The sequence below is a fragment of the Silurus aristotelis genome (genome assembly GCF_946808225.1).
Source record: "Silurus aristotelis genome assembly, chromosome: 2".
Classification (NCBI taxonomy): Eukaryota; Metazoa; Chordata; class Actinopteri; order Siluriformes; family Siluridae; genus Silurus; species Silurus aristotelis.
In genome coordinates, this window is record NC_139575.1 from 30,445,089 (window position 1) to 30,472,061 (window position 26,973).

Genomic DNA, 26,973 nt, shown 5'->3' on the forward strand with positions numbered 1-26,973 from the left:
TAAGTAATCAAGTATATATTCAAGGTATATGTCCATAGAAAAGCAGCAGCCTAAAATAAAATAATTCAAGGTTTTAGACCTACTGTGTTATGGAAACAGTTCCCACTTGCTCATTAAAAAAGGAAACAGGGCTTTAGAGTTTTAGTTTGTCAGTACGACCAGATGGTGGCACAAATGTTCACTATAACTAAGGACACGCTAATATGCCGTCAAATTACGTCATACGTGTGCGCCAACTGTTTAGAGTCCATACTGGCGCCTAGGAAACAAGTTGGTTGCTTTGGTTTATGACTCGCACGTAATTATGGATGAAGAATACTACAGCAGTGCAGCAGACTGGGATGGACAAGAGGCGAATGTGGTGAATAGAACTACTGATTGAAAAAAGCGACAGTCGTTTTATTGTTTGCCTTTCTCTTTCTTATAGCTGCTCTCAGTCGCAGTGTAAATTCATGTGGAAACCAGGGACGCTTTACAGTTAAAGGACATAGAAGCAGCATCCGCTAGCTAACACGGTTATTCATAACTTGGCCAATGTTTTTTACCATGTACCACTGTTCTGTACCATCTACCTCTTTCTGTAGGAGGACGACGGCTACGCGGAGTCAGACGATAAAGTCCAGGAGGAGTGCTTGAAGAAGTTCTCTAGTAGGGACTACATCATGGAGCCCACAGTGTTTAACACGCTGAAAAGGTGAGTAGTGTGGAAAGCAGGAAAATATGCGGTTATGCAGGAGCTCTTTCGGAATCCAAGATGAATCTCGCAGCTTGTAAATACGACGCGATTTTTAGACACTTGACGTTAATAACGGCAAACATTCGAGAGCTCGTACCCAGCTGATCTGTCTACATCACAGCTGTAAACAAACACATAACAAAACTTACAAATAGCTACAGTTTTCATCATACCAACTAAACATTTCAATGCATTTTGTAATTGCATTCAATATGGGCAAAATCAATCAAGTGAATTAAGTTGTAAACATTAAGCAAAATATAAATAAAACTGATTAATAACTTAATTTAAGAATCGTTATTGTTAATAATAATAATAATAATAATAATAATAATAATATAAATAAAACTATAAATGCATATGCAGTAAAGCTGTCAAATGGGAATGGTTAATTTCACAGAAAAAGCTCTTGATACCAGAGTATAATTTTTTGCTCTGCTTCCTGCTGAAATACATTGTGCGAGGGTTTGAGAGTTTCCATCTCCAACAGTTCAGAGTGACCTACTGTATTTTAAAGATAGTAATCAATTTGTTTTATTGTAGAATTTTAAAAATATTACAATTCAGAGTCACAAACCTGTAGATTATTTTGATAACGTGACATTTCCGATTGGTAGAACCGAACCTCCTTATTATCAGGTAACAATAACCTCTCTATGCTTAAAATATAGATAACATTGATTTTATGTTAGAACTTTAAAGTAATTTCTTTGCAGAGTCACAGGCTCCGTCAGTAGAATTGAATAATTAGGCTTGATCTTGATGCATTGTAAAATTTACATTACAAAATCTTATATTTTCTTCTTCTTCTTCTGAAGATATTCTTCCCATTCCTCTACATTTGCCTCTTTCACATCGACTACCGGCATGTCTGATTTTATAAAGTTTATTCACATCAGTTCACAGTCAGGTCCTGTGTGCATAGATTAAAAATTTACTCAAATGACCTAATTTGATCATTATTACACCAACAATGTTAAATCTTGATTACGTTGTCATTACAGACAACAACAATGTTGCTAAATTCCATTTTTAAATGTAACATTACAGATTAAAAAAGTATATTATAGTATAATTTCTTTTTATTTTCTGTTCATGAAGTATTAACTCATAAAAATTTTCTTTTTACGCAAAATAAATCTTAACATTTTTTAACAGCCTTTTGAATATTTTTTATATGGATGGAATGATAAATATATTATTATTATATAAATGATACAAAATTTTTATCACCCTTCAAGATTTGTCCACATCTTATGTAGACCCAAAATTATTCATAATTCTGCAGTAATCAATTCTAGTGAATTGATTTGAGTCGGACGGATTGTCTACCAATATGAAATTGCAATTACTTTAAAAATCTACCTTATAATAAATGTATAAATCTTTATTTTGAGTATAGGGAACTTTACTATGAACTGATGCATGAGTCCAAGTGTTCAATCTACAGTGGAACCCGGTTATCTCGCCCTCGGTTACCTCGACGGAAGTGGCGGAAAAATCAAGTCTTACAGCTGCTACAGGTGTTGTATTGTATACTGGTGAATCTCTGCTGTTAGTTAGTGCTAGTGTTAGTAGTGTTAGTAGGGGCGCGTCGCGGCTTTGGGAAGAAAAGAGCAGCCGTTGAGAGAGTGCCGGTGGGAAGGCACGTACCGGGATACGCATGAGCGATAACAACGACCGCCGTGAACCAAAATATACCAACAATAACGGACGGTGAGAGTGTGGAAGTTTAAATAGCAGCTGGTGATGATGATAAACGAGCACCATATGTGCGCGATTGAAGCCAGGAGCTTCAGAGAAAGCGGCCGAGAAAACACCTGACACGCTGAAGGGGGCCGAAGGGGGCGTGGCAGGTGGATTCCTGACAGATAAACATGTACTGTATGTATTTTTATAGCATGCCTTCATCAAACAAATCGCGGCAACGCTGTTGTGTATAAAAACCCTTCAAAAACACATGCATGCACATTCTCATTTATTAACGCACATCATGTACATAAAGAAATTTCAAGCACGTTATTATATTGCCGCCATTTTGATTTTCGTTTATCTCGATCATCGGTTATCTCGATGCTTTTTGGCGACCCCCCTAGGACATCGACATAACCGGGTTCCACTGTATTTATTAATATTTTGTTGTTGGAAATTTTCTATGTGATGTAAACCATTTTTACTTAAAAGAAATTTGTTGATTGATCTCTAATAACACTAACAATCATAATATAATTATTTGTTTTATTTATATTAAATGTGGTTCTAAGAAGAGTGGATGGTTTATCCGTGGTGTGATATTGCAAGAGAAAATTAACATTTTGCCATTGACAACTTATAATATAAGTAATATACATGTTGTTTACAATTTACTGTTCCAGCTATTTCCAGGCAGGTGGTTCCCCTGAGCACGTTATTCAGCTCCTGTCAGAGAATTATTCTGCTGTAGCCCAAACGGTGAACCTGCTGGCTGAGTGGCTCATTCAGATGGGTGAGATTCAAACAAGATTATTGACAATAACATAAAATAAATGATGACTAGCACACACACAAGCTAATACTGAGAGAAATAAATAGTGAAGAGCAATATTTTATTATAGCATTATGTGAAAAATTTGAAGCATCCAATCAGAATACATTCCCAGAAAAATTAGTTAATTTATTGAGGGTATAGTCAAGCCAGTTGGGCCCACCCTCAGCTCGTAAAAAGAAACGTTCATGTTAGCCGAAACAATACATGAAAAAAAGATTGTGGGGAATGATTCTGCTTGGGTGTCGATTATTTCTTGTGTAGAGCAGATTAAGTACATCTGCCTCAATCCCTTTTTTCCGCATATGTACATCAATTCTTTCTTGAAGTTGTTATTTACACTACACACTAGCTTCAATAACGTGTTTGGATCTTTGCCACGAATTTTGTGCCATACACACAGTTATGTGAATGGCATCAGAGCTGTTTTAGTGGGAACCTACACAATAGGTTCATTTCAGAATACAGTTACAATTTATTTGTATAGCACATTTAGCACTTTGGTCATTATTCCTTATATGTAAGCCCCTGGGGACTGTCGCCAAGAGCAATCTCACTGAGATGGCATGAAAAAGAAACCTTGAGAGGAACCAGACTTAAAACTGAAACCAGGCTCATCTGGGTGACAACAAATGTCAGTTGTTTTTAATTGTTGAGTTTAGTTTTTAATTGTTTACTTTTTAATTGTTGAGGTTATCAGATGTTTACTGATTGAGGTTATCAGATGTTCACTGATGAAATTTGATGGCAACTGCATCCCTAAAACATTTGAACAAATTGCTAACTGCCTTAAGCCCTCTTTATGGTTCCCGAAATGGAGCCATCCACAGTAGTTTTATTTATCTTTAGGCTGTTTGTTTGGAACCATCCTCAGCAGAAGTGAGTGATTTACAATTTATGAACACTGTATCCATAGTTAGGGCATCAGGGTGTATCAGGCAGGTCCAGAAAGAAGATGGAGGAGTCAGTATCACTGGCATTTTAGGAGCATGTGGAGAAAGATATAAATCATTAGGCAGGTGGTTTTGATATAATTGGCACATCAAATGATGTGTGCGAATGTAGGCAGTGACAATGGTTGGCAGATTTTGAGTTGGACTTTACTAAAAGCATATATTTTTGTGTTTAATTTTGAAAACCGTAAACTCATTATTTTGAAACATATTTTATGAGACTAGTTAACTTAATTTAACAGTTTAAAGCACAATTTATTGATGGTATTTATCTTGCATTTCTACTGCTTTCTGTGTAAACCATCTTCCTTACATGTGTATAAAGGTGTGGAGCCAGCTCAGGTGCAGGAACGAGTGGAGAATCATTTAAAGAGCCTTCTTATCAAGCACTTTGATCCACAAAAAGCAGACTCTATTTTCACAGTAGAGGGAGAGGTAAAGTTAAAAAAAAATTTTATATAATTAATTAGCATTGTGATTAAATTATGGCAAATATCAGGCATCATAAATTGAATGTCAATTAGATTTATTTTTTTATATATCTGTTCTTTCTGTAGATGTAAATATTCAACGTGTGTAATCTGCTGTGTTTTTTTTCCCCCCTCAGACACCAGCATGGCTAGAACAGATGATTGCTCACACTACATGGAGAGATCTCTTTTACAAATTAGCTGAAGCTCATCCAGACTGCCTGATGCTCAACTTCACAGTCAAGGTAACACAAAACCCTTTGTAAGAGTTTAAATTACATATAGTACTCTATATTATTATAGAGATTATATAGGAGTATTACAACTATCTTTAAAAGTAGCTAGTCTTTCAACTATATGTTAAGATTGATTTTGTTTTGTATGCTTAAGCAAAGTTACCATTACCATAAGTGACCCTGTTCTTTCTACTTTTTATGGTCATTGTTTTTCCTGATGGTCAGCTGATCTCAGATGCAGGATACCAAGGGGAGATCACGAGTGTGTCTACAGCTTGTCAGCAGCTGGAAGTTTTCTCCCGAGTGTTGCGTACCTCGCTGTCCACGCTGCTTGATGGCGGAGAACAAAACCTAGAGAAAAACTTACCTGAGTTCGCTGTAAGTCTGAGAAAATGCATTGGATTTAACTTTCTTAAAAACCCGGCAACACTAGAAACACACACATTCTGTTCCTGTTGGTTTGTATGTAATGGCTATTTATTTTAAATAGCAAGGCAGCCGCTTCTTCAGTGAGCAAAAGTATTGGAATAAATAGTTAAAAAATATTTTATATTTGGTTATATGTTGCAAGCAGGCAACATATAACCAAATATAAAATATTTTTTTAACTATTTATTCCAATACTTTTAGACATTCTTTTTGCAATTCTTTTTTGGAAGTTCTTACATTCACATTTCCAAACATACAGTGTGAAAAGAACTAAAGGGATTGGTACTAAACGGCTATGAAAACCTTTACAAAACCACATATGAGGGAGGGTAATTTGAAACAAGTCCTCAATTTGGTAGGGAGCTTAATGATTAGATTCTGAATCAATGGCTAATGGTCATGCGGTCTAAGTCTGAATTCATCTGTCTTTTTTAACCAAATAATGGTTCAGGGAGCATAAAACATCAAGTTCAGTCCTTAACCTTTTTGAGAATCTATGCATTTGTCTTATGCTCCCTATCATCAATGTAAGATCTTGAAAAGAAACCAGTGTGACTCTGGACGGAAATAAATGTTGTCACATTGCATAAGCTTATTAAAACAATGTTAGTGCGTGACCTTTTTTATTTTATTTTTTTGCCAGGCAGTTGAGTGTTTTGTATACAGTACTGTGCAAAAGTTTTAAGCAGTTGTGATAAATGCTGTAAAGTAAAAATGCTTTTAAAAATAACTGTTAATAGACGAATAATCGAACAGAGGAGAAATCCAAATCAAATGAGTATTTGCTGTGACCACCCGTAACCTGCAAAACAGCATCAATACTTCCTTTCTGGACTCCTTTTTCTTCTCAATGTGGAAGATAGTTCTTATTGACATTGGCTGTATGTTTGAGCTTGTCGTCGTTTTGGGCTAATCAGACACCTCCCTTATGGAATTGCATGATGGATCAGTATCTGACTTTATCTCGACCAAATCTCCAACTCAAAAATGCAGCTCGAACTTGCAAGGAACCTCTACCATGCTTTACTGTTGCCAATCATTATTGTCCCACGTTCCAGCCCTTCAGCAAAACATCTTGCTTCCTACTATAGCCAAATATTTTGACTCATCAGTCCAGTGTTTTCATGTATATTTGAGTCACTTTGCCATGAAGACCACTTCTGGACAGACTTCTCTAGACTGCACCACTGGTTTCCACCAAATATTTGCTGATGGTGCTGCAGGACATCTTGCAATGTTTAAAAAGGAAATAAACATTGTGTCTTTTATCTACTGCATTAAGTTTCCTTGGCTGTCCTCTGTATCTATGGTCCTAAGCATCACCCATTTGTTTATGCTTCGCTTAAGACAATAGCACATCTTGAGACCTCAGTTTGTTTTAAAATCTTTGCCTGGGAGAGACCTTGTCTCTCCAAAGTTTAACTACCTTGGGTCTTGTTTCTGTTTTACTACCTTGAGCAGTTTAACTACCTTGAGTCTTGTTTCTGTGTCTGGTCTTGCCATAGAGTATGAGTTTGGCTGTTCCTCACCTAGTTTTAATCCTCATTCACAGCTGTTTCTTTTTCAGTTAATGACTTATTAACCAATTATACTAAGCTGGTGCTAATGATAATCAATTTGATATATGAATCTGATCTAGATTTAGATCATATTTTCTTCTGTTCACTCACTTTACATTACAGTACTGTATGTGTATGTAAATGTAATAGAAGCACATAGGCAATAAAAAAAACCCCAAACAAACAAATTCAAAGATGACATAATCCATTAACTGAAGAAAGGTTTTATATAGCTAAATTTGTCCAGCATTAGATTTAGCATATTTCTCATGTTATTCTAGTTTCTTTATGTTTAGTTTGGTGTGCTACATGGCAATATAAATTAGGCATGGCAAATAACTAACTAGCAAGCTCCGCTTGTTAAATAAAAAACAGCTAACACCAGAGTCCTATATTTTACTCGGGGGTTTATGGAATGGAAAATAGGAAAAGCCCTTAATTGCTCCCATTTTTAAATATATATTTTCGTCTAAGCCTGATTTTGTAGTCTCTGTACCATTTTTATTTTTTTATTTTTTGTCAAATCTACTGCATTAATTGCTTGTGTGTTTTGTCTGTTGAGCAGAAGATGGTGTGTCATGGTGAGCACACATACCTTTTTGCTCAGGCTATGATGTCCATTCTGGCACAGGAGGAGCAGGGAGGATCGGTTGTGCGTCGCATTGGGCAGGAAGTGCAAAAGTTTGCCCTTCAGAGGTGCAGTATAATAGTTATAATAGTATAATAGTCATAATTTAATATACAGGTAAATACTTATAATAATATTATAATTATTTTTAGGGGGACAAGTACAGGAGGTTTGCACACTTGTAAAAGCAACTCTTGACTGCAAAACTGTTCGTGGCAATTGTAGTCCCACGCCAAATTGGCTCATATTCCAAACTTATGTTTCTATTATAGTCCAAAGCCATTTTTATAGTTGCTAGTTGGAATGATCCACAGATCTCATAAATCTTTAGGCTATCCATGTGAAGCAGTCTTCAGAGGAAGAAATGATTGATGAGGATTTCACTGATAAGTAGAGCATCAGGATTGATAAGGCAGGTGGGGAGAGTAGATTTGGTCAGGATCACTTGTAACTTCAGAGTCTGAGTGCATTTGCCAGCTTTGGTACTGGTGGGATGAGTTTCAGATGGACTTCATATGGAATGGGTTAGGTAAAGGTTTGCTACTACCAAACAATGCTGTTATATGTTAACACATGCCCATTTAGATCTCGTGATATTTGGAGCTTTAATTTCCATTTGGAGCCAGCACTAAGATGCTTATTAGTTTCCAAAAAAAGTCTGAAAATAAAAAATTTTGGAATTGGAAAAGGGAGAAAAATGGAAACGCAAAAAATGTCTCACCATGGCATGTACACATTTGTGATTTTTTTTTTTTCTTCACAAGTTGCAGGTGTTACATATAAGTGACTGCCTATATCTTTGGGGTTGTTTGTCTTATTCTGCTGTTGCAATGTGAAGCTCGTGCAGTGAATTCTCCACTATAATACACCTTTTTTTTATTAGTTTTAAATTACATCTTTTCATTTTAGTTAGATCCATGAAATTAATTAACAACTGAAGAGCTTTGAGGATGGATTTGGACTGTAATTTATATCAACAGTCTACTACAATGGCTCAGGACTACATTTGGCTCAGAGTAGCATATAATCACTACTGGCTTGCTTATTAGTTTGCAAACTTACAATTCTAAGGAACAAACTTCTACATTCTTTTCTAACCGTTTTATCTCTGTAAAGCTGCTTTGAGAGTGTCCTTTGTTAAAAGTGCTTTACAAATAAAATTAATTGACCTGAATTTAAATAAATGAGCTTTTTATCACTCACTCTTTACAGGCTGCAAGAGACTCCCATATATGATAATAAAAAGTTGTAGAAGAGGAAGCATACAATTACAAAAGGGTGCTTAAATACCAAATCCTAATAAAATTTTACTGCAACAATTTTAATTGAATTTAGAAACGAATAATAAAATTAAAAAATCAAAATTGGGTAGATCACATTTATGTGTGAATTGTAACATTTTATTTTAAAACCTATTTTGTGTGCTTTGTTGTGTTCCTAGTGGTCATGATGCAAGTCAGATCACGTTGGCACTGGGAACAGCGGCAGCGTACCCACGTGCATGCCAGGCTCTTGGTGCAATGCTCTCCAAAGGGGCACTTAATCCTGCAGATATCACAGTTCTTTTCAAGATGTTCAGCAGTATGGACCCTCCACCTGTGGAATTGGTCAGAATCCACTTTAGCCAAGCTAAAATGAATGTTTTGAGTTCACTTTCAAAACAGATTTGTGTTTTTACTCATCTAAACTAAAAGCTAATTATTATAATGTTTAAATGTCATCATTGCTGTCTGTTCAGCCAGTTCTCAGCTTCAACTTTCCATGTTACATATTTCCTTCATGAAAACTACTACTAAGTGTTAGTACAAAGTTTATTCATAAAAAAGGTTAAATATAATCACAATATTGGCTTTTTAGATCCGTGTTCCAGCCTTCCTGGATCTGTTTATGCAGTCGTTGTTTAAACCTGGAGCCAAGATAAACCAGGACCACAAACACAAGTATATTCACATTCTGGCCTATGCAGCCAGTGTGGTGGAGACATGGAAGAAGGTATTAATAGAATATGTTTAACATTTTTTACACATATATCATGCTTAATATGTTTATTTCATGTAATACTTTTCAATAAAAATAATTGATATGATATTTATAAACCAAAATTTATGTTTCATTGAGAAGTAAAATCTTAAAACAAAATTGCTTGATATTTTGATCGAATTTTACAGTATCTGTCACTTACTTTTTTTTGTGTTTGTTTTTAATCCAGAACAAGCGTGTAAATATCAATAAAGATGAGCTGAAGTCCACCTCCAAGGCAATAGAGACTGTCCATAATCTGTGCTGTAACGAGAATAAAGGAGCTACAGAGCTAGTGGCAGAACTGAGCACTCTGTACCAGTGCATCAGGTGTGTGTACATACACTGAATATACGGTTTTCTTTTTTTATTTAATTTATTTAGTATATACATGAACATGCACTCTAAAGACACAACTGCTCTTAATATTCAGTGTAATAACATGCAAGGTAGATCACTGTTCTGTAACTTGATTTATTTATTTTTTTGTCAGGTTTCCAGTAGTGGCAATGGGGGTGTTAAAGTGGGTCGACTGGACTGTGTCAGAACCTCGTTATTTTCAACTGCAGACAGATCACACCCCCATCCATTTGGCTTTATTGGATGAGGTGAAATTGTTGCTCTGTTAATACACTACTTCTTTATATATCACTTACTGATCTTTTGCTGCAGTTTTTGTGGTATAGTTCAAGAGGTCGTGCTCTTTTTTGTGTGTGTTAAAACAGGATTATAAAATCAAATGACTGTATGAGAGGTCACTTGTTTGTTTCTGTGTATTTCCTTCTCAGATCAGTACATGTCATCAGCTCCTACACCCACAGGTGCTGCAGCTACTTGTCAAACTGTTTGAAACGGAACATTCCCAACTTGATGTCATGGAACAGGTACATTTATAATGGCATACAGTTGGGGATATAGGTTTTCAACATGTCAACATTTTCTTTTATTAGACAGTTCCAGTACAGCAATTCACATAAAACTTTGTCCAGACATATTAATGTACATAAAAAGATAGATACCCATTAGTGGTTAATTTGAGACATTTTATCCTCAATTTTGAATTCTTATGATTGGGTTATATGTATATAATTAACTTAAGGGGAAAAGCAAACCAGTAAATAGAAATGGAAGTGGGACTTTTAAGATGCATTTGATGTGATAACTGATTATTTGTGCTATGTGCGTGTGTAAGAAATGAACCAGTTGAGTATAGTTCTTTTCGTTCCAACACAGCGCTCCACCCACACAATTATTAGAGCATGTTCCAGTGTCAAATGCAGCAATTAAATCTAGTAAACACTGAACACTTTGCAAAATCACTGCCGAGTAACAAGAAATTTAACACCTTTAAAAGAGCAGATCCAGGATAGTGAAAAAGCTTTAAACCACTTAGAAGACTTTAATAAATATTACACTCACAGGACACTTTAAGAACACTGTACCAATGCTGGGTAAAGCCTCTTTCTGTGCTCAAAATGGCCTTAATTCCTAGTTGCATGGATTCCACATAACGTTGGAAACATAATTTGAGATGCCTTTTGCTTTGAGACATGGTGCATTATCATTCTGGAAGTAGCCATTAGAAGATCTGTGAATTGTGGCATTGAAGGGTCAGAAACAATTCCTAAACAGGCTGTGGAATTCAAGTGATAATTGACTGGTATTAATGCACCCAAAGCACAGAAAACATGGGGCACATGAACTGAGTGCAGCATTAAAAGATGGTTGAGCCAGTTAGTTAACTGCATAAATGTGTGGATGGTGTGTGTATATTTGCTGCAATCGTACACACAAGTACAGCTAATTCAGCTAACAAAAAGAATAAATCAGTGCACATTGATTTTATTTAAAGAATGCCACCCAGCATGCACAATATTTATTTTCTAAATTCCTGTGTTTGTGTGTGTGTACATTTATAGCTGGAGCTGAAGAAAACTTTGCTTGACCGCATGGTTCACCTTTTAAGTCGAGGGTATGTTCTGCCTGTTGTCAGCTACATACGTAAATGCCTGGAGAAACTCAATACAGACATCTCGCTAATCAGATATTTTGTAACTGAGGTGAGACTAATATTTCAGTGATGCTAGACATCAGTTTAGCATTGATTACTTTTGATTTTTCTAAACAATGCAATGAATCTATCAAAACAAGTTCCCTGTATAAAAGCTTTCATTTAACTTTTTTTTAATCAAACCATTTTTCCACCACCTTTTTTCCCTACTTGAGGTTCTGGATGTGATCACGCCACCATATACCTCAGACTTTGTTCAGCTGTTTTTACCAATCCTAGAGAACGACAGTATAGCTGGAACTATACGCACTGAAGGGGAGCATGATCCTGTAACTGAATTCATTGGTGAGTAAACTGCTGCTGCAGTCCAAAACTCTAAATATGGTAATAACTTAATGTTCCTAATGAGGTTCTGATGTAGATCGAATAAATATGTTTATTTTTTAAATAGTAAAAGCTTCTTACACTTGCCCAAAGTGAGCCAAGACCTGAAAGACATTAACGTAATCATGTTAACATGCTGAATATTGGGCAGGAATTGCTGCCCTTTTATTTTAGTCTAATACTTACTGAAATTGGATGATACGTTCTGATTGGCATTTTATGGTATAAATGTTATGGTATAAATGTATATATGTTGTGTTATTATTTGTTACTTTAAGTACCCTTTCAAAACCTGATATGTGCTTTAATTCCATTTATTTTTAGCACACTGCAAATCCAATTTCATCATGATAAACTGAGACCGGCCAACACTTCCAAACTGAAGAAGCTCAGGATCATAAAGTCCAATTTAAAAAGTTGGTGAAAAGCTCACATGCATTAATATATGCAGTCACCATTTAATTGTCAGATCCTGTGAGGATGGCTTTACAGATAATAGAGCTGATGTTTTATCAGTGTTTTACCCATTACATTTGTGAAACACTTAATGTAAGTTATAAAGTTTTGCATTTTGTTACTGAAATATGCTTTCTGGCAAGTATCCCGTGTGACCATTTTGATGATGTTTCTTTTTGTATGACGTTTTCAGTCAATAAAAAAGGAAATTGACTTATCGTCAGTTTACTGTGACGTAGTAAAATAAGCAAATCCTGGACTCAAAATAATTCAGAGCTATATTTAAGGCAAAAAAATCTGTTCATTTATATTTTAAATCATTTTTCAAGTCCATGTTGTACATGAAAATTTGCAGTGTAAAATACATTGTTAAAAATAATTCAAACAACATTTTGCATAATGGCAAAGATTTTTAAACATTAGTAAAAACATTATCTTGTGCCATTGTCAGCAGTAATAGGAGTGGCTACACAGATACTTAATAGCTGAATCAAATGAATTGTTTTTTTAGTAGATTTTTGGGTGCTGTCTCTGTCTTCCCCAGATCAATGCATGTATCCTTCTGGCAAAACTGGGTCACCATACATGCAGTCTTCTTCTAGGGCCAGATTATACTGACTCCCGCTGCCACCTTTATAAGCACTAGTCACGATCCTTAACCAGCCCTTTTCACCCTGGAAGGAGAAACAATAATTACAGTGTTTTTCCATGTCTGTCGTCAAAATTCACAGACCAGATTAATACAACTAAAGTAGGGAGATTGGTGAACATAGGGGGATGCACACAGTCAACAATAATACTCAAATAGGCTTTTATTCAAGTGATTATTTGTATTCACAGACTTAAAGTGTGCCAAGTTATTGTGCCACCTGCCTGGATTGTTTACACAAAAGCACAGAGTCATGCTGTTGGTGCCAGATGTTTGCCTCAGCAAAAAACGAGATTATTTCAACCAGGTTATCTGTTTAGTTTTGGTGATCAATTGTTCTCTGTAGCCGCCCTTACTGATTTTTGTCTAATAGAAGTGGAACTCACAGTGGTAGCCCATTTCCCCTAAAGGTTCAACATGTGTGCATTCTGAGATGCTTTTCTGTTCACCACAGTTTTTAATCAGTGTTACTGTGAACTTTGTCAGCTTGAACCCCATCTGGCTATTCTTTGTAACTTTTGTAATATTTTGGGCCATTTCAGGGTTGTTCAGGTGATGCTTGTGGTGTGCAATTTTTTAGAAATTGTGCCACAGGTTCTTAATGGGACTGAGATCAGCACTTTGACTAGGCCACTGTAGGATGTTGTTTTTGTTTTTTTTTTTGTCCTTAGGCTACTCGAATTTTGCTTTGGCATTGTGCTTGGGCTCTTTGCCCTGCAGAAAGGTGAATTTCCACCCAAGCTTGAGTTTCTTTAGACTGCAGCAGGTTCTAAAGAAATCATTTTATTATTTATAAAGATAAGACCAGATCCCTGCTGATGAGAAGCATCCCCAAAGTATGATGCCACCAGCATACATCACCATCAGAATGATGCATCTTAAGATATAGAAAGTTTACTGTTTGGTACACAAAAAAACTCTTGGTCTCATCAGACCTGAAAACCTTTTCCTACATTGCAGCTGGGTAACTTTCATGCTCTCTGGGGAAACTGCAAGTAATTGCTTTTTTTTGCCATCCTGTCCATACCATCCAGTGATGCAGTTGACTCTTGACTATGGACAATACTAATGCAAGCAATATTTTTTCTTAGTTACATTTACTTAAACATTGCAATATGATCATATAAATAAAAAAGATGAAAAAACAAAACGTATTGCATCACACTTACCCATGGCTCACCCCAGGAGTTACGGACAACCCAGAACTCCACTCCATTCTCAACACCCCAGCCAGCCACTGACACAATGTGGTTAATAAAGGGATCCGCTACATATTCAGAGTATACACCCCCAGTGTATGCATCCAGTTTGTCAGTGGCCATTATTCCACAACTAAACAAAAAAATGATTTTATATATTTTATATATATATATATATATATGTATATATATATATATATATTTATTATTATTATTATTTTTATTTTTTTTCCTGTGTGTACACAACCCAAATACTGTTGTTAAACAAACTGTTTTGGCAGCTTATTGGGGCCAGAAAGTAACTGGAAGCAATAATGTTATGATGAATTAAAAGCTACAATAGCAGTTGTAGTTTGTAGACTGCAATTACAAAGAGGTGATAACTTCAAGGAAGTAGACTTTGTTAAAACTATATGAAATGTCCTGGTTACACAATTACATTTGACAATAGTTAAAGAAGAAAATTATTTATAATGATAATGAGCAATGGTTCTCTTTTGAGTCTTTTTTTTTTTTTTGTATGTACCAGCACTCCTTGCTTACTCATTATGGATTAATTCATAAATATAATATTAATATCTGAACTTATTTTTATGTATGTATACACCTATCTCTATCGGTTGGTCGGTTGGTAGGTAGGGCTGCATTTTGGTAATGTGCCATAATAAATTCCATATGCATAAATCCATATGGATTTGTGTACACATTACACTCTCAGCTAAGGGGACACATGAATGCAATCATATGCCAGGAAAATATATTTGTTTGCATAATAAAGCCATTAGTTTCACTGCTGATTCAGAGTAAATACTATTAGATTTTTTCTGTACTGAAAAATACACAAGCATGCAATCAGGATCCGACTAATGCACGTCTTTTTTGTTGACATGTCTTTTTTGTTGACATAAAAACAAACCATTAATAATAATAATAATAATAATAATAATAATAATAATACACTCTTTATATACCTGATGGGTCCTCTAGCATAAATCTCAGCTTTCATCTTTTCCAGGCCATTGACCGAGCCATAGTCTCCAACCTTCCACAGAGTGTAATTCTTCACAATGTTGCACTGGCCAAATGTAGTGCACGTACCACACTGATTAAATAGATCACATTCTGAAAGCAAGCATCATGAAAGCATTATCATATAATGCATGCAGGTATTTTTCCAGCAGATCCACTTAGTTTACAAACGAAAACAAAATTTGAGGTTTTGGCTGAGGTGTCTAATCTTAAATATACTACACAAGTATGGATCAGTATTTTGTGCAGGGGGCATGTCATGGAGCATTTATATATATTATAAAACCTGTAACATTACATAACTTGTTACAGGACACAAACACAACTTACACAATTGTGTACTTTAAAGATTTTAGGGGAAGACCCACATATGCATGTGATGATCAAGTGTCCTCAAACTTAATCATCCATGACTTTCTGTTTGACTGAAATAAAAATTATCTGACAGAATGGCCAAATTCCCTAATCATGCTTCAACATGGAAAATATTTTAAAATGCAGAAATGAAAGATGTTGGAATTGTTTTTTTTTTTCTACCTTTATATATATATATATATATATATATATATATATATATATATATATATATATATATATATATATATATATATATATATATATATATATATATAAAAAGGGAATAAATATCCATATTTACTGTTACTGGCACATAAGGACTTTGTTTAAAATACACTCTATATAAGGTTTGGATAAGTGTGGCAATAATTTGGAGCTAATTGTACCACATCATATTACATCTTTAAAATAGCCTGAATCACAAGATCTATAAAATAAAAGCGTTCATGAATAGTTTCTAATTTCAGACAATCATATTAGCAATGTATAACAATTATAACTAATTTTGCCATACTGTACATGCATCATATTTCATTCTGTGTGTTTCCATTTAAAGTCTTACTTTGGTCTTTGGCCTGATAGTTGTTGCACGTTTCATCAGGGATGCCATGACGGTTGGCATACTCCCACACACCTGAGTGATCGCCACCATGGCAGGACCCAGCATTCCCACAGTCAATAACGTTCTGGACTGAGAGATATGCAGAAGGCCAGGCTGCCTTTCGCTTGATGTTTATGCGATCTGTATTAAATAACACAAAGTAAAACCTTTTTATAGAATTAGAAATACAAAGTCTATATTAAACACTGTACTGAGGAACCACTTCTCAATCATTCAGCCAATGTTTATCCTTCTATGCAAAATAATTGATCATAATAGCAGAGCACGAGTGGTTCCTTTACCACTTCCTTGTACATAAAGTACATGTAGTGCTGCCAGATCAGGTGGAAGTCATGTGTTGTATGACTTATCAAGGGGAAACAAATCTCCACCCCGCACAGAGCTGTACATTTTTCAAAAGTACATTTTGAAAGTTTTACTAAAGTTTATTTAATTATAAAACGCTTTTTGGAACAAATAACTGAGTTTTGTACACAAAATTAAATCTAAATATATTTCCATTTTTCTTCTCCGATTTGTACCTTTTTTTTTATTATTAATATTATTTGTATAGCGTTTTTAACAATGAACATTGTCTCAAAGCAGTAGGGTACCTGCGAGTGCGCTTGTGCTACCATGAGCCCAACATGATCCACAGTACTGGGGGATGTGCTGATTGCGAGTTGTACTGACAAAGTTGGTGCCATTGATATTTCTCCAGTCCCAGGCTTTTGGGAGATCCGCAACATTCAAATATTCATGGGGACGTGGACTGGTCCTGAGAAAATATACACATTTCAAAGTCCAACCAGAATGAGTAAATGAGCGAGTATAAAACGCCATTCGACCCTTGGCAATAAGCTGAAAAAACACCTTCCAACATTCAAAAATCATGATGCAGCTCAGCTAAGGAAGTGAATGAAGGAAGTAAATTGTGCAATAGATGAACAATACGGGAATAAAAATCTTGGCTTCTGGTATATGGGGAAACGCACAGAAAACATGATGCGTCATCTTTTTCTACCCATGAACTGCATGATTTTGAAATGTGATCCACAATAAACTACATTTTGTCATTCCAATCTTGTTCAGGTTTCTATGCCATGCTGTGCTTCACGGGTGTTTTATGTTCTCGCTCTCTCTTACACTTCAGAGAGAAACTACAATCCTTTATGTTCCCTCTGGGAAATTCTGCTCTCTCTGTGTTCTCTCTCTCTTTATTAAAGTCACTCCACAGTAACCTGTAACCGCTTCTTACGTATTTTATCAGCGTGCCAAACAGTTCGTCAATCACGAATCTCGCGTTCACAGAGGGCTTTAAGTCTTTCGATCGGCATACAAAAGCACCATATTTGAAGAACAATCATATTTTCCACGAGCGCTAAGTTTCGCTTTTGTAAAACTAATACCGAAATAACGTCACATACCGGTAGCCACTCTGAATTGTTTTTGAAAAAGTGAATCAAACAGATACACATCCTTACTTGACTCCCAGCTGACTTCTTTTCGGTAGAGGTTTGAAACACGGATGATCGTCGTTAAAAAAGCGTCCGGCAAAAACGCCGGACAGATAAAAGAGCAACAACCAAACCATGATGTTTTTCGACTGGTCACATTAGCGCGCGAGACGAACCTGAGCTTCATATAGCATTAGAGGCGTGGCTACACTTAATAGGCGTGGTCATATTTCTTCGAAAACCCCCTGGCGATGTTTACGTGTGCAGGAGATATGAATTATCTGAACAACACATTTTTTTATATATATAATACATCAGCGACAAGTCTGATCTCCGTATTTATATATCAGAGGTGGCAAAAGTATACACATCGTTTACTTAAGTAGAAGTACAGATGTTTTAAAAGACTCCAGTAAAAGTTGAAGTACTGACTACACTTTTTTACTCAAGGTAAAGAAGTTTGGGCTCTGACATGTACTGACATGTAAAAAGTAGGCGTTACTACTACCTGTTTTACTGTCACGCTGGTAACTGAACCTCACATTATATCAATGTATTAATACAAAAACTATATTTCTAAAAGTATTGGGTCACCTGGTCATAAGTATGGTATGTAATGTTTGAGCATTGAATTCAACATTTAGTCCTAATTTGCTCTTATAATTCCCTCCACTCTTCTGGGAACATGTTTCACTAGATTTTTAAAGTGTGCTTATGAATATTTGTGTTCATCAGCCACAAGGGTGTTACGAAAGGCAGGTACTGATGTAGGTGAGGGGAGGAGGCCTGGGGTGCAGTCAGCATTCCAATTCATCCCAAAGGTGTTCAGTAGGGATGAGATCAGAGCTCTATAGCAGGCCACTCAAGATTTTTCTCTTCAAAGCATTTAAACCAGACCTTCAAGGAGCTCAATTTGTGCACAGGGGCATTGCCATGCTGAAACAGTTGAACTGAATGCAAAATTGTATTATAGTGCATCTACAGACATCTTGTACAATTGAGTTCCTCCAGATTTGTGGTAACAGTTTGGAAAAGAACCACATATAGCAGGAAAGGTCAGGTGTCCCAATACTATTGTGTATGTGTGTGTGTGTGTGTGTGTGTGTGTGTGTGTATGTATACACTCACCGGCCACTTTATTAGGTACACCTTACTAGTACCGGGCTGGACACCCTTTTGCCTTCAGAACTGCCTTAATCCTTCGTGGCATAGATTCAACAAGGTCCCGGAAACATTCTTCATAGATTTTGGTCCATATTGACGATAGCATCACGCAGTTGCTGCAGATTTGTCGGCTGCACATCCATGATGCGAATCTCCCGTTCCCCCACATCCCAAAGGTGCTCTATTGGATTGAGATCTGGTGAATGTGGAGGCCATTTGAGTACAGTGAACTTATTGTTATGTTTAAGAAACCAGTCTGAGATGATTTGCGCTTTATGACATGGTGCGTTATCCTGCTGGAAGTAGCCATCAGAAGATGGGTACACTGTGGTCATTAAGGGATGGACATGGTCAGCAACAATACTCAGGTAGGCTGTGGCATTGACACGATGCTCAATTGGTACTAATGGGCCCAAAGTGTGCCAAGAAAATATCCCCCACACCATTACACCACCACCACCAGCCTGAATCGTTGATACAAGGCAGGATGGATCCATGCTTTCATGTTGTTGACGCCAAATTCTGACCCTACCATTTGAATTTTGCAGCAGAATTCGAAGCAGACTCATCAGACCAGGCAACATTTTTTCCAATTTTTTATTGTCCAATTTTGGTGAGCCTGTGCGAATTGTAGCCTCAGTTTCCTGTTCTTAGCAGTCAGGAGTGGCACTCGGTGTGGTCTTCTGCTGCTGTAGCCCATCCGCCTCAAGGTTCGACGTGTTGTGCGTTTAGAGATGCTCTTCTGCATACATCGGTTGTAACGAGTGGTTATTTGAGTTACTGTTGCCTTTCTATCAGCTCGAACCAGTCTGGCCATTCTCCTCTGACCTCTGGCATCAACAAGGCATTTGCGCCCACAGAACTGCCGCTCACTGGATATTTTCTCTTTTTCTGACCTTTCTCTGTAAACCCTAGAGATGGTTGTGCGTGAAAATCACAGTAGATCAGCAGTTTCTGAAATACTCAGACCAGCCCGTCTGGCACCAACAACCATGCCACGTTCGAAGTCACTTAAATCACCTTTCTTCACCATTCTGACGCTCGGTTTGAACTGCAGCAGATCGTCTTGACCATGTATTCATGCCTAAATGCATTGAGTTGCTGCCATGTGATTGGCTGATTAGAAATTTGTGTTAACGAGCAGTTCGACAGGTGTACCTAATTAAGTGGCCGGTGAGTGTGTATGTATATATATATATATATATATATATATATATATATATATATATATATATATATATATATATATATATATGTTTATTTATTTGCCATCACCAGGCTATATCCCAGATTGTAGGGTTATTCCAGCTGTCCTTGAAAACAACTTAAAGTTATTATGATGCTTTATGAATGACAAATTTGAGGTGAGTTATCCTGTGCATTTTATTGAAGTTCAAACAGGCAGTTTATAATTTATACTTTACCTGTATAGCAGTTCTACAACATATAAAAACTATCTGACTAAACCTAAGATTTTAAATGACAGCTACATACTACAGAAATTAAGAGCATCCTTATTTTAAAAAATAGCAACATGTGGCAGCATCCCTTATATAAAAGACAAACAAAATTGTAGGGAGAAAAAACTTTAAACATTATAATGGCTCATGACAAGAAAGATATAACAATAAAACGTTAGATTACCTGTATGTGTTTTCTTAAATTTGACGGTGAATTCTTAAACGCCTGCACTTTTTTACACCAATAATTTCGAACATCTCCCTTATATATGGCCATGGGTGTTAAGGAATGTCTTTGTTTTTATTTATTTTCACATCGGTGACTCCTTCTGAATTCACATTAACCATTCCTCTTGTTGCCTTGCTCATTGTTTGCTCTGCTTGCTTACGTCTACGTCTGATAGCCAGGAAATCATACACCAGTGATATGGTGAAAAAGCTACGCAATGATAGGTTGATAGGCTGGAAACAGCGCACAATGAGAAGAAATTATACTAAAAGTAACTAGGCTGGTTTGGAAATGTAAGAAGTAGAAAGTACAGTTATTTGTGTAAAAATGTAATGAGGGAAAGTAAAAAGTTCTCCGAAAAATACAGTAATAAAGTATTTCTACTTCATTACTTCCCACCTCTGATATATACAGTGCCTTGCGAAAGTATTCGGCCCCCTTGAACTTTGCGACCTTTTGCCACATTTCAGGCTTCAAACATAAAGATATGAAACTGTAATTTTTTGTGAAGAATCAACAACAAGTGGGACACAATCATGAAGTGGAACGAAATTTAGAAGTTCAGTGAGGATCTCTGAATGATCCAATGTTGACCTAAATGACTAATGATGATAAATAGAATCCACCTGTGTGTAATCAAGTCTCCGTATAAATGCACCTGCACTGTGATAGTCTCAGAGGTCCGTTTAAAGCGCAGAGAGCATCATGAAGAACAAGGAACACACCAGGCAGGTCCGAGATACTGTTGTGGAGAAGTTTAAAGCCGGATTTGGATACAAAAAGATTTCCCAAGCTTTAAACATCCCAAGGAGCACTGTGCAAGCGATAATATTGAAATGGAAGGAGTATCAGACCACTGCAAATCTACCAAGACCTGGCCGTCCCTCTAAACTTTCAGCTCATACAAGGAGAAGACTGATCAGAGTTGCAGCCAAGAGGCCCATGATCACTCTGGATGAACTGCAGAGATCTACAGCTGAGGTGGGAGACTCTGTCCATAGGACAACAATCAGTCGTATACTGCACAAATCTGGCCTTTATGGACGAGTGGCAAGAAGAAAGCCATTCCTTAAAGATATCCATAAAAAGTGTCGTTTGAAGTTTGCCACAAGCCACCTGGGAGACACACCAAACATGTGGAAGAAGGTGCTCTGGTCAGATGAAACCAAAATCGAACTTTTTGGCAACAATGCAAAACGTTATGTTTGGCGTAAAAGCAACACAGCTCATCACCCTGAACACACCATCCCCACTGTCAAACATGGTGGTAGCAGCATCATGGTTTGGGCCTGCTTTTCTTCAGCAGGGACAGGGAAGATGGTTAAAATTAATGGGAAGATGGATGGAGCCAAATACAGGACCATTCTGGAAGAAAACCTGATGGAGTCTGCAAAAGACCTAAGACTGGGACGGAGATTTGTCTTCCAACAAGACAATGATCCAAAACATAAAGCAAAATCTACAATGGAATGGTTCACAAATAAACATATCCAGGTGTTAGAATGGCCAAGTCAAAGTCCAGACCTGAATCCAATCGAGAATCTGTGGAAAGAACTGAAAACTGCTGTTCACAAATGCTCTCCATCCAACCTCACTGAGCTCGAGCTGTCTTGCAAGGAGGAATGGGCAAAAATTTCAGTCTCTCGATGTGCAAAACTGATAGAGACATACCCCAAGTGACTTACAGCTGTAATCGCAGCAAAAGGTGGCGCTACTATTAACTAGTATTAACTTAAGGGGGCTGAATAATTTTGCACACCCAATTTTTCAGTTTTTTATTTGTTAAAAAAGTTTTAAATATCCAATAAATTTCGTTCCACTTCATGATTGTGTCTCACTTGTTGTTGATTCTTCACAAAAAATTACAGTTTTATATCTTTATGTTTGAAGCCTGAAATGTGGCAAAAGGTCGCAAAGTTCAAGGGGGCCGAATACTTTCGCAAGGCACTGTATATAATATATACAGAGATTAGACGTATCGTGTATCGATGTATTATGTATGTATACACACACATAACAACCAAACCATGATCTATATTAGGGCTTTTAAAACGCAAATTTATTTTAGCGGCACTAATTTTATTAACTCGGGATTAATGCAGTGTGCATTTCTGTATGACCATTTTCATTTGACAATTAGACATCAAAACAAATAAATATAAAAGAGTCTAAATTAAAACCTTTAACGCAACACACATTCACTTGGTCCTTTCTTTACTTAGATATAAAATAAATAAATAAACGCCACCAAACAAATCATTTTTAATCACTAAACATTTGTTTTACTGATCTAAATCAAGCGCCAAAATCTGCCATGATGCATACATATCCGGCAATTAAAATCTTCCGTGTGGAAACACAGCAAATGTTACGTCTGGTGTCCTGGTGATTTACGTAATTTAAAACACCATAATTACTTTAAAACATTTACAAGACTATTTTGTCTTCATGCTTCATGCTCATGTTTTGTATTGTTTCACTAATAATAAACGTACATTTGCATAAATCATCTATATTTATAGATATTTATCTATATATCCATGTCCATGCTGAATAAAGTATTGAAAACTTAAAAAGTATTCATTTAATGTACATTTAGAACAGATAAAAATGTGCAATTAAGTGGCGATTAATCACAAGTTAACTCATGACAATCATGCCATCAAATATTTTAATCGATTGACAGCCCTAATATATATATATATATATATATATATATATATATATATATATATATATATATATATATATATATATATATATATATGAACAACACAATTTTTATGTCCAAGTGATTTTTGTAATGTAGCAGAACATATGAAGTCACTATACCACAATATTATAGCAGGACTGTCAAAAGACACAAAATACAAAGTTCCTGGTTTCAACACTGAGTGGCGCTATCGTAAAAATGAAACTGAAATCATCACTTATTTTATTTGTAAAACTTGAGTTGTTAAAACGACAGAACACTGTACGCAATGATAAATGTGTATAAATTAAAGTGACACTTCGGGCAAAATCTGACAAGTGATACATCTGTGGAAATCATGAATTCTTGTGTCTTGCAGCAGTGACACAGCAGTTTATATTGCAAGATTTCCTAGTTTGAGTATTAGGGAACCCCCTCCTGACTAAATATCTTCGATGTAGACAGAACAAACAGACAAACAAACAAACAAAAATGGTGGCCATTTTGATGAGAAGGGAATATGTGGATAATGGTGGTATGTGCTCATTATATGATGGTTTATGCAGCGAAGTCAGCTGAGGTATCTGCCTACTGCTAATAGTAAATAATTACAAAGGTTACTGACTGAAATGACTCAACCCAGCCATTAGGGGGGCACAAGCCAGTGCACTCTTAGTGCCGGTCCCAAGCCCGGGTAAATGGGGAGGTTTGCGTTAGGAAGGGCATCCAGCGTAAAACATGTGCCAAATCAAATATGCGGATCACAAATGAGAATTTCATACCGGATCGGTCGAGGCCCGGGTTAACAACGACCGCCACAGGTATCGTTAGCCGACAGGGTACCGGTGGAAATTGGGCTACTGTTGGCCGAAGGAGGAGAAGGAGAGGAGGAAGACGTCTACAGAGACGGCAGGAAAAGGAGCAGTGTAGGAGAGTAGAGGTTCGGGTTGGTACTTTAAATGTTGGTACTATGACTGGTAAAGGGAGAGAGGTAGCTGATATGATGGAGAGGAGAAAGGTAGATATGCTGTGTGTTCAGGAGACCAAGTGGAAAGGGAGTAAGGCCAGGAACATTGGAGGTGGGTTTAAACTGTTTTATCATGGTTTGGATGGAAAGAGAAATGGTGTAGGGGTGATTCTGAAGGAAGAGTACAGTAAGAGTGTAGTGGAGGTGAAGAGAGTTTCTGATAGGGTGATGATCGTGAAGGTGGAGGTTGAAGGGATGATGATAAATGTCATCAGTGCCTATGCTCCACAAGTTGGCTGTGAGATGGAGGAGAAGGAAAGATTCTGGAGTGAATTAGATGAAGTGGTAGATGGTGTACCTAGGAAAGAACGATTGGTGATTGGGGCAGACTTTAATGGGCATGTAGGTGAAGGGAACAGAGGTGATGAGGAGGTGATGGGTAGGTATGGTTTTAAGGAGAGGAATGTGGAAGGGCAGATGGTGGTAGATTTTGCTAAAAGGATGGAAATGGCAGGGGTGAACACGTATTTTAAGAAGAAGGAGGATCATAGGGTGACGTATAAGAGTGGAGGAAGGTGCACACAGGTGGATTATGTTCTGTGTAGGAGATGCAACCTGAAGGAGATTGGAGACTGTAAGGTGTTGGCGGGGGACAGTGTAGCTAGACAGCATCGGATGGTGGTCTGTAGGATGGTTTTGGAGGCGAAGAAGAAGAGGAGGAAAGTAAGGATTGAAAGAAGAATAAGATGGTGGAAACTGAAGGAGGAAGAGTGTAGTCTGAGGTTCAGGGAAGAGGTCAGACAGGGGCTTGGTGGTGGTGAAGAGGTGCCGGATGATTGGGCAACTACTGCAGGAGTGATGAGGGAGGCAGCTAGAAAAGTACTTGGTGTGACATCTGGAAATAGAAAGCAAGACAAGGAGACGTGGTGGTGGAATGAGGAAGTGCAGGAGAGCATTAGGGGTTGGCAAAACAGAAGTGGGATCGACAGAGAGATGAGAAAAGTAGGCAGGAGTACAAGGAGATGCGGCAGCAGGTAAAAAGGGATGTGGCGAAAGCCAAGGAAAAGGCACATGAGGAGCTGTATAAGAGGTTGGACACTAAGGAAGGAGAAAAGGATTTATACCGATTGGCCAGGCAGAGGGACCGAGCTGGGAAGGATGTACTGCAAGTTAGAGCAATAAAGGATGGAGAGGGAAATGTGTTGACTAATGAGGAGAGTGTGTTGAGAAGATGGAGGGAGTATTTTGAGCAGCTGATGAATGAGGAAAATCAGAGAGAGAGAAGGTTGGAGGATGTGGAGTTGGTGAAGCAGGATGTAGATAGGATTAGTAAGGAGGAAGTGAGAGCAGCGATTAAGAGGATGAAGAATGGAAAGTCGGTTGGACCAGATGACATACCGGTAGAAGCGTGGAGATGTTTAGGAGAGATGGCAGTGGAGTTTTTAACCAGATTGTTTAACAGGATTCTGGAAGGGGAGAGCATGCCTGAGGAATGGAGAAGGAGTGTGCTGGTACCGATCTTTAAGCATAAGGGAGATGTGCAGACCTGCAGTAACTACAGGGGAATTAAGTTGATCAGTCACACCATGAAGTTATGGGAAAGAGTAGTGGAAGCCAGGCTGAGAGAAGAGGTGACCATCTGTGAGCAACAGTATGGTTTCATGCCGAGGAAGAGCACAACAGATGCCTTATTTGCTTTGAGGATGTTGATGGAGAAGTATAGAGAAGGACAGAAGGAGCTGCATTGTGTATTTGTGGATTTAGAGAAAGCGTACGACAGGGTGCCGAGAGAGGAGTTGTGGTATTGTATGAGGACAGTGTGACGGCAGTGAAGTGTGCAGTAGGTACGACAGACTGGTTCAGGGTGAAGGTTGGACTGCATCAAGGATCGGCCCTGAGCCCTTTCCTGTTTGCAGTGGTGATGGACAGGTTGACGGACGAGGTCAGACAGGAGTCTCCCTGGACTATGATGTTTGCAGATGATATTGTGATTTGTGGTGAGAGTAGAGAGCAGGTTGAGAAGAGCCTGGAGAGGTGGAGATATGCGCTTGAGAGAAGGGGAATGAAAGTCAGTAGGAGTAAGACAGAGTACATGTGTGTGAATGAGAGGGAGGGCAGTGGAGTGATGCGGTTGCAGGGAGAAGAGGTGGAGAAGGTGGAGGAGTTCAGGTACCTGGGGTCAACAGTGCAAAGTAATGGAGAGTGTGTTAGAGAAGTAAAGAAAAGAGTGCAGGCAGGGTGGAGTGGGTGGAGAAGAGTGACAGGAGTGATTTGTGATAGTAGGGTATCTGCAAGAATAAAAGGGAAAGTTTATAGGACTGTGGTGAGACCTGCGATGTTGTATGGATTAGAGACAGTGGCATTGAGTAAAAGACAGGAAGTGGAGCTGGAGGTAGCAGAGCTGAAGATGGTAAGGTTTTCGTTGGGAGTGACGAGGATGGACAAGATTAGAAATGAGTTTATTAGAGGGACAGCACATGTAGGATGTTTTGGTGACAAGGTGAGGGAGGCGAGATTGAGATGGTTTGGACATGTGCAGAGAAGGGACATGAATTATATTGGTAGAAAAATGCTGAGGATGGAGCCGCCAGTAAAAAGGAAAAGAGGAAGGCCAAGGAGGAGGTTCATGGATGTGGTGAGGGAAGACATCCAGGTAGTTGGTGTGAAAGAGGCAGATGTAGAGGACAGGGTGGTATGGAGACGGATGATCCGCTGTGGCGACCCCTAATGGGAGCAGCCGAAAGAAGAAGAAGACTGACTGAAA

At 37.6% G+C, this 26,973-nt stretch overlaps 2 protein-coding genes across 2 annotated transcripts; one reads left to right on the forward strand and one right to left on the reverse strand.

Annotated features, from left to right (window-relative positions):
- The first annotated feature begins 183 nt into the window (after positions 1–183).
- Positions 184–12,618, forward strand: nelfcd (negative elongation factor complex member C/D). Its single transcript, XM_083521742.1, has 15 exons — positions 184–361; positions 585–694; positions 3,112–3,221; positions 4,539–4,648; positions 4,821–4,928; positions 5,145–5,297; positions 7,473–7,603; positions 8,977–9,142; positions 9,393–9,527; positions 9,745–9,884; positions 10,048–10,162; positions 10,343–10,438; positions 11,474–11,614; positions 11,781–11,910; positions 12,274–12,618. The coding sequence occupies exons 1-15, from the start codon at positions 305–307 to the stop codon at positions 12,306–12,308; spliced, it is 1,737 nt and encodes a 578-aa protein (XP_083377868.1). The 5' UTR covers positions 184–304; the 3' UTR covers positions 12,309–12,618.
- A 68-nt stretch (positions 12,619–12,686) lies between these two features.
- Positions 12,687–17,901, reverse strand: ctsz (cathepsin Z). The gene is made up of 6 exons (XM_083521755.1): positions 17,725–17,901; positions 16,855–17,018; positions 16,202–16,381; positions 15,225–15,375; positions 14,224–14,386; positions 12,687–13,079 (listed from the first exon to the last, which is right to left on the reverse strand). The coding sequence occupies exons 1-6, from the start codon at positions 17,832–17,834 to the stop codon at positions 12,951–12,953; spliced, it is 897 nt and encodes a 298-aa protein (XP_083377881.1). The 5' UTR covers positions 17,835–17,901; the 3' UTR covers positions 12,687–12,950.
- Positions 17,902–26,973: the final 9,072 nt, after the last annotated feature.

Coding starts and splice junctions, on each gene's coding strand:
- nelfcd (XM_083521742.1), top strand. CDS start 305: ATGGATGAAGAATACTACAGCAGTGCAGCAGACTGGGATGGACAAGAG. Junction 9,885..10,047: donor ACTCTGTACCAGTGCATCAG/GTGTGTGTACAT, acceptor TTTTTTTGTCAG/GTTTCCAGTAGTGGCAATGG. Junction 10,439..11,473: donor AACTTGATGTCATGGAACAG/GTACATTTATAA, acceptor GTACATTTATAG/CTGGAGCTGAAGAAAACTTT.
- ctsz (XM_083521755.1), bottom strand. CDS start 17,834: ATGGTTTGGTTGTTGCTCTTTTATCTGTCCGGCGTTTTTGCCGGACGC. Junction 17,019..17,724: donor AGAAGTCAGCTGGGAGTCAA/GTAAGGATGTGT, acceptor ATATTTTCTCAG/GACCAGTCCACGTCCCCATG. Junction 16,382..16,854: donor TAGCACAAGCGCACTCGCAG/GTACCCTACTGC, acceptor TATTTAATACAG/ATCGCATAAACATCAAGCGA.